This window comes from Gossypium raimondii, chromosome 8 (genome assembly GCF_025698545.1).
Source record: "Gossypium raimondii isolate GPD5lz chromosome 8, ASM2569854v1, whole genome shotgun sequence".
Taxonomy (NCBI): domain Eukaryota; kingdom Viridiplantae; phylum Streptophyta; class Magnoliopsida; order Malvales; family Malvaceae; genus Gossypium; species Gossypium raimondii.
In genome coordinates, this window is record NC_068572.1 from 58600870 (window position 1) to 58609509 (window position 8640).

At 33.3% G+C, this 8640-nt stretch overlaps 1 protein-coding gene across 2 annotated transcripts; it reads left to right on the top strand.

The window, feature by feature from the left end:
• Positions 1–301: 301 nt before the first annotated feature.
• Positions 302–3637, top strand: LOC105792560 (YTH domain-containing protein ECT3). 2 transcript variants are annotated; one of them, XM_012621182.2, is made up of 7 exons: positions 302–449; positions 1140–1216; positions 1321–1830; positions 1931–2485; positions 2573–2785; positions 2891–3037; positions 3116–3637. In XM_012621182.2, the coding sequence occupies exons 1-7, from the start codon at positions 434–436 to the stop codon at positions 3296–3298; spliced, it is 1701 nt and encodes a 566-aa protein (XP_012476636.1). In that variant the 5' UTR covers positions 302–433; the 3' UTR covers positions 3299–3637. The 2 variants fall into 2 exon arrangements, with proteins under 2 accessions (XP_012476636.1, XP_012476635.1); XM_012621181.2 differs by having other exon boundaries at positions 311–476.
• Positions 3638–8640: the final 5003 nt, after the last annotated feature.

Genomic DNA, 8640 nt, shown 5'->3' on the forward strand with positions numbered 1-8640 from the left:
ATTTATATTTTAATTTATTAATGATTAATATTTTGTAGTGTTCAAGTTTTTATATTATGTCCAATATTATCAATTTTTTATTTTTCACATAAATTTTAAATTGATATATCCAATTATATTTATTTAATGGTTATTTTTATATTATATAATTAAATTTTAATTTATTTTAAAAATTAAATTAATTTTAAATAGAAAATAAAATAAAATATATTTAAAAAAGGAGAATATATTTGTGTGTCGTGTATTCATATATTTCTTAAACCCCACTCCGGCAATCACCTATGGCTCTTGGGTTTTTGGCGGCTACCCCTTCTTCGCGGCCCACGCCTTTAAATATGTTTCTTCGTTACTAGGGTTAAATTTCTTTTTCTCCTTCCTCTCTTTATCATAGTTCTCATTCCCTCTCTAAATCTACGCCCTTTGATCTTTGATCATGGCCACCTCTGATCGTATCCTTGCTAACTTTACTCCTCTGGGTATGCTTTGGTTTTCTTTTTTGGTAGATTTGTGGATAAAAAAAAATCTTTTTTGGGGTTCTGATTTCTTAGTTCTTGATGTTTTTCAGTTGGCTTGAGGTGTTAACTCATTCATATTTGTTTTTTTTTTTTTGGGGGGGGGGGGGAGGGGGTAGGGGCGGGATTGTCTTTATTGGGTTTTCTGAGGTTCATTCAGAAGTGTTTTTTTTTTTACATTACTGGTTTTTGCAAATTTAGTTTTTATGGATCTGGGTCTGATGGGTTTTTGAAGTTCATGAATTTGAATTTTTTTTCTTTGGATCTTTTCTGCTGAAACTGTTCTTTGATTTTCCTGTAGATGGGTTTTAGTAGGGTTTACTGTGTGGGTGTGTGGGTGTTTTAATTTTTTGGTTGCTGGTTAATTAAGTCATTTCTGCCTAAAAATTTTCATCTAAGAAGCTATGAATTTTAATGTGTTGTTTTTTAATCTTTAGATCCTTGTTTGCTGTTATTTGCATATAGAGATAAATCTCTAGGTTGATTTATGTGACATTGATAGCTTACAAGTTATGATTCGTTTATTGCTTCTAGTGATATGTACTTTTAGATATATTTCAACTTTGATAGAGTTTAAAATTTTAAATTCTCAGATTTTCTTTTTATCCTTTACTTCTACAATCACAGAAATTGCAAATTCAATGGAGAATTTGTCTCTGGATTCACAGGTCAAGACCACAAAAGTTCCCGAACCTGTCAAGAAGGTAATACTTAGATTAATGAAATGTTTTCTTAGTCGATAATGTGTTGTTTGCATTGGAATCTATACTAGTTGCACGATGTGATAAGGTTTAATGTCTATCCACAGGATCTTTACAGTGATAATGGCTCTTATATGTATCCTCAAACATATGGTTATATGCCATATGGAGCGTACACTATGCCGCTGCAAGAATACTATTATCCAGAAAATCCTTATTATCAACCACCTATGCAAACTAGCCAAGCCGATGCTTTTCAAGTGGAGGTTCCAAGTGCAGTTGATCAAGCTTCTTTACCTGTTGAAACGAATAAAGGAAACTTGAGCACTGTAGCAACTGGTAATAGTGGATCCGGGTCATTAAAATCAACTTTGAAGAGCTCTTCTCTAAATCCGAATGCTTTCTATAAAGGAGGAGGATTGTCATCAGGTAATCTATCTCAAGGTTATCCGGATCCGAGATTTAGCTATGATGGGGTTCAGTCACCGATTCCTTGGTTAGATATGTCAATGTCTTGTAATGGACAATCCGAACATGCTGCAAATGGTGGGTTTTCATATACAAGCAACCTTTCATCTGGCAGGAATCAGAACCTTCATCCCTTCCCTCATGTTATGGTACGTCCAAAGTCCAAATTGCTTTATTGTGTAGATTGTATGTCGTGCAAGTATATTGTCGGTTGACCTAACTGTTCTAATGATCTGAACATGCTTGCAGAATTTGCACAATGTAAGACCATCATCGGGTGTAGGCCAAGGATATGGATACATGTACCCTAACAACATGGCCTACAGTCATTACAGAGGTGGTTCGGGTTTTGGATCATATGGCTATGGTGCTCGAAAGAAAGGACTAGGTTGGTATAATGTTGGCAGCAACAACAAGTATAGGTTCCAAGGTTATGGAAAAGAGAATATGGATGGTTTGAATGAGCTAAACAGAGGGCCTAGAGTGAAAGGGTATAAGAACAAGGATGGTCTTGAAACAGCAACACTAGCCGTCAAGGATCAAAACCTTCCACCTATGGAGAATAGTAAGGACAATGGTGTTTCTCTTGTTCTAGATATGGAGCAGTATAATAAAGAAGATTTCCCCGGAAGTTATTCGGATGCAAAGTTTTTTGTCATTAAATCCTATAGTGAAGATGATGTGCACAAAAGCATCAAATACAATGTGTGGGCCAGTACACCTAACGGAAACAGGAAACTTGATGCAGCATTTTGTGAGGCCAAGGAGAAGCCTGATGGCTGCCCTATATTTCTATTGTTCTCAGTGAGTATAATTAACATTACCGGCTTCTGTCTCGATTTACCGAGTATATGATTTGCTTGATTTTAACTAAGCCTTCATTTTTCCCAGGTTAATACCAGTGGACAATTTGTCGGATTAGCTGAGATGGTAGGTGCCGTTGATTTTAACAGAACTGTTGAATACTGGCAACAAGACAAGTGGACTGGTTGCTTCCCTGTGAAATGGCATATTGTTAAGGATGTCCCGAACACTTCACTGAGGCACATAACTCTTAAGAACAATGAGAATAAACCTGTAACTAATAGCAGGGATACCCAGGAGGTAATTTCTTCATCTCTCTTTGTATGTTTGTTTGAGTGGGTGCTTTTTTAGCTCTTTTTCCTGATTTTCATCCTTCTCTTTGTAAAACAATTGTGGCTATTGTAGGTTAATTTCGAGCAAGGGATGCAAATTCTTAAAATCTTCAAGGACCATTCCAGCAAGACATGCATCCTTGATGACTTTGAATTTTACGAGGCTCGTCAAAAGATGATCCAGGAGAGGAAGGCTAAGCATCAGCTGTTACAAAAACAAGTATGCCCGAATCTTGTTTCTTAACCCCCCCCCCCCAACTTATGAATGATGTTTCCTGAACTGGTTAAACATTCACAGGTTCTGAGTGGGGAACCTAAAGGAGAAAACCCAGCAATGGCAAAGGAGACATTGGAAAAACCTGTCGAGGCAGCCTTGACAGAACGAACGGCAACAGCAGAAGCAGTAAATGCAACGAACAGAGACGCAAAACCCATTGAAGAGAAAGGATCAGTTGCTGCAACTGAAGACAGCTCTCAATGAAACCAGGTTGTTTTCGATAGTCGGCTTTGGTAGAAATGGGATAGGATTGTACTTTTTGATTGGTTAATTCTAGTTGCTAGATAGTGTGATCATATCATATTTAGCTTATTTTGAGTCAATTTTATGAGGTGAGAGACTGGTAGGCAAAACACCTTTTTTTTTTTGAAAGTGTTCTATCATTTATGTACGAGGCTATGGGCAGAATGCCAGAAATGTGACTGCTCAATAGCCTCTTGAGCTTTTTTGTTTTAATCATTTTGATCTGTTTTCCCCTTTTTTTTTAATGAGAAATGAGTTGAGGGAAAAGAATTTGCCCTGAGTGGAAAATTTTTGCTCCTACACCTTTTGCATTTTATCATTTCCTATATATATATATATATTATAACGTTTCTTTTGTTTTTTTAATGGTATTTATGAGAAAACGTGTAATTTTTTTATTTTAAAATCAAATAATCAAGATAAGTTTGGAGAATCTAATAATTTCTTTTTTTGTAAGTAAGAAACCAATAAATTTTAAATATGATTTAGAAGGTGAAATAATTGAATCTGATAAATTTATAATGTAAAAATTAATTGGCATCCTAATTTATATTGGATACTGTAAAATTTTCAAAATAGGAAGGAATTGAATTATGGAGAAAACATTAATGGCAAGTGACAACGATCTGAAAATTGAAGGAAAGAGAAACAAGAAGGAAGTTGAACGAAGGAATTTAAGATTTCGAAGGGTAATGGTTTACTTGGAAAAAGGGAAGGTTTGAAGAAAACAATAGAAGGGAGAGGCTAATCCAAACTAGTGGAGTTTGTTCCCCCAGATTATAGTATGCAGCATCTACCTTGGGGTGTTTCTGGTTTGATTAACGAAGGATGAGGATTGATGGCGCGACATCGTTCACCTACCGATGAGACTTTCCGTTTTGATGCGAATTGGGTGCTAGAGGAAGACTGTGAAATAGACGTCCGACAACTTTGGGAGAGTAACGGGTGATGTCCTTTCCAAACTCGTTGAAGATTAGTAAGAGAAGGAAGGTCAAGAATTTAAAACTGACTTAATGGTTTGAGTGAGTTGTATCCTTCTTCTTACATATTGCAAGAAGTTGCTAGGGCTAAGTTAGAATTAAGTCTAGAAGCTGATAAAGAAGAACTATACTAGAGCAAAGAGTAAAGGAGAATTGGTTGAAGCAGTGTGATTGAAATGTGACTTTCTTTCACAATTTTACTTTGTTTCAAAGGCGAGTCAATCGCATTGATGGGGTTGGAGGGTGAGGAAGGAACTTGTGTGACAAAAAGGGAGGATGTAGAGCACATAGCATGGAGATATTTTGCCACTTTGTTTGTTACATAGGGTCAGAATGATTTGTCTCACATACTTTCTGAGGTGAAAAGATATATCATTAGCGAGATGAACACTTTGTTGAGTTCAAATTATTGCATAGAGGAGGTCACTGATGTAGATAGAAGCATGCATCCAACCAAAGCTTAAGGTGGTGATGGTTTCTTTGCAATTTTTTTATCAAAAGTTTTGGCGTATCGAGAATTATTATTTTTTGATGCTAATCATGAAACCTTTTTGGAGAATTTTAATCACACCAACATTCTTAAAATCTCAGTACATGAGAAGAAATGGACATATCCTAGCTACGACTATTTTCTTTGTAATGACCCATTTTCAGTAAATAGGAATAGTGGTTTTGTAACCACAAATCCGAGCTAGAAAAAAAATTATTTTAATATTGTGGTATGGTCTATATTATGATAGGAATGTTGCATGAAAATTTTGATAATAAAATTTTATTGATTATATGGTAAAATTTATTTAAATGGATTAAATAAAAAAATGCATTTTCGGGACTCCGTTCCGTAAATCAGATTTGTAAATATTTATTATAAATATTTACGAAGTTAGTTGTGTGTCTAATTATGTTTTGACTAGGTGAATTTGATTTAATTAGAAGTAATTAGGAAAAGGGATTAGATTGAAATAAGTGTGAAAGTTTAATTATAAATTAAAGAAAGTAAAAGGACTAAATAGGTAAATATACCATTATTATAAATTTAGGCGGTTTAACGTTGAAATATCTAAGATATTTTTAATTTAAAATATATATTATATTATACTTACTTAATTAATAAATGTTATTTTATTATAACAAAAGAAATAATAGAAAGAATAAAGAAACAGGGGAGAAAGAAAGAAAGAAAAGTAAAGAAGAAATTTAGGGTTTTAAGGTTGAATTTTAAATTGGTAAGTCAAATTAAGTTATTTTCTTGAAATTTTGAGTTTTATGATTCTAGAACAAAATACTATTAGGTATATGTTGAAATTTTGAAAGTTAGTAGAATTTTTTTATGTAGTTTATATTGAATTAGTGAATGAATTAGAGATTGAATTGATGGAAATTCAGACTAGGATTGGGAAAAGGATTAAATTGTGAAATAAGTTATAAGTTTAATATAATGAGGACTAAATTGTAAGAAATTGAAATTAGGATTTATTAGTGAAAATTTGAGAGTTAAGTTATAAGTAGAATTTAAGTAAAAATAAGGTATAGAATGTGATAGAAATAGAAATAATTTTAGTTATGAATTAAATTGAAATATGAGCTAAGGTAAGAAATTATGAAATTATGATATCATATATGTTTATTTTATTGAATAATATAGGAAAGTCATTTGATTGTTTTTTCTAATATATAAATGTTATATGTTTTATATGAAATTGAAGAGAAAGAAAAGAAAGGAAATGACCTAATTGAAGAAAAAGGAAAAGAGAAGGCTAAGGAGTGAAGGAAGACATCATCTCAACCTTTTTGTTGTAAGTACTACAAGATTATTTTTTAAATTATTTTATTTAAATGTCTATATTATAGTATAGAATTATTTAGAAATAAAATAAAATAAAGTAAAATAAAAGATTATGGAACTATGAAATTTGTAAAGAAAATTATAGATGGAAAATATAAGATGGTATATTGTTTGAACATTAAGTAAATGTTGTGACAAAAGTATATATATGTGAAAATGGTGTGATAATTGTGAATTGTGAAATGTGCACTAAATTGTAATGATGGAGAAATGAGAAATCTTTTTCGAAATCATTCTATAAAGTATTTAAATGTATGAAATTCAATTTTAATGCCCAAGTAGATGGAATTTAGAACTACTAGGATATTAGTGGCATGCCATTAAGGAACTTTAGCGCGCTCTCTGATTATTAGCACGTTGGTGCTCTCTGATTATTAGCACGTTGGTGCTCTTTGATATTTAGTACGTCAGTGCTATCTGTTTAGCACATATGTGCTCTCTGTATAGCACTTTAGTGCTCTCTGTTCATTAGTGCATAATAATGCACCTTTGTATTTGTCCGTATATCCGGTGTGTTCTATAAAATCTACTTTGGGCTAAGATTATGATTTGTGGACAAAAGCGAATCATTAATGTGTTAAGGTAAGTTTTATGAAGTTTATATGTATGTAAATATGTAATAACAGAATGAGTTTGAAATATTTTATTTAAATTTATTTATCTGTTTATTATTGTAGTGCTTACTAAGCCTTCACCGGCTTAACGCGTTTAATTTTAACGCATAGGTACAGTTTGACTCGAAGAGGTAAAGTTAGATTAGAAGATCTCTCATCTCATCACATCCTCAAGAGCTTCAAAAGTAGGTACCATATTTTGAATTAAAATGGCATGTACATAGGTAGTCAGTTATGTTCCCATGTATTAGGAACTAAAATGTAAACTCTTAAACTTCTATCTATTTTGAGGTACTTGAAATATTTTGGTATATATAAAATGAATTAATGAAACTATACGTATGTCTGCAAATATGGTTGGTAAGTTAAAATACTATGTATAAATGTTTTAATTAAACAATATCTAGCCATAACTGTTCTGGCACCAAATGTAATAGTCTTATACCGGGTCTGTACGAATAGACCAGGTATAGGGTTGTTACATTTATTGGTATCAGAGCCTAGGTTTTCTGAAGAGTTGGGTCGAGAATGAGTCTATCTGTACATGCCATTTTATGTATTGATGTGATGATGTTTATTTATTTAATTGTAAAATTGGTGAATATTGTAGAAATTTAAAGATGTCAAATAGATCTCATGAAGAGTCAGAAAATGAAGTTGAGAGTAGGGCGCTAAACTTTGATAGGGAAAGAAATCAACAGAGAGCCCAAGCTCGAAGTGAATCGGTAAACTTAGGGGATGATAGGGAGCCTGAATTAAAAGAAAGAACTCAAACCGAAACTGAGCCGATATCGCCTAGAGAAGAAATTCCAATTGCAGCTTTGTTACAAACAATGAATCAGTTATTGCAGCAAGTTGTACGAACTAATAATGTTCCACCTGTTCCACCACCATCTTTTTCTCCTGCTGTTCCACGTCCACAATCATTTATAACTAGTCATCGATCTCCCTTAGAGAGAATAAGAAAATATAGAGCTAAAGAGTTTAAAGGAAAGAAAGATGATGATCTAGCTGAGGCTGAAGAATGGTTAGAAAATAGTCAAAGAATATTTGAAGAATTGCAGTGTACAGGGGATGAAAATTTGAAATGTGCGGTATCTTTATTAAAGGGTGAGGCTTATCAATGGTGGACCACTATCATGAATATTCATCCTGCAGAAAATATTAATTGGAATTCCTTTGCGTCTGAATTTAGAAAGAAATATGTGAGTCAACTTTATCTGGAGAAGAAGAAAAGAGAATTTCTGGATTTGAAGCAAAATAACATGTCTGTTGCTGAATACGAACGTGAATTTATCAGATTAAGTAAATATGCTAAGGAATTAATAGCAGATGAAGCAGATATGTGCAGAAGATTTGAGTGGGGATTGAATGAAGAAATTTATGTTCCTCTTATATCATTACATCTACAAGAATTTCCTATATTGGTTGATAGAGCACAACGACTAGGAGAAGGGTTAGCTCGTTCAAAAGAGAAGAGTTCTGGGAAGAGATTAGTAACTAGTTCCGCACCACCACCGTTTTCAAAAAGAGTGAGGGATTCTAGAGGTTAGAAATACACTTCTCCTATTGTTGAGCAAAGATCTAGAAGTCAGACAATACAAACTCAGCAGACGACTTCTATAGATAGTATTGGAGGTTTCAGAAGAAAACCAACATTGCCATTATGTGAGTATTGTGGAAGATATCATTGGGGAGGATGTCGACTAAATTCTCGAGCTTGTTTTCGATGTGGATCGAGAGATCATTTGATCAGAGATTGTCCAAAAATGTCAAAAAGTGTTACAGAACAGTCTGCGAGAGGTAGCTCAGTTCCACAAAGAGGTAGAAGACCTGGAATTTCTGATGACACTCGTAGTGGTA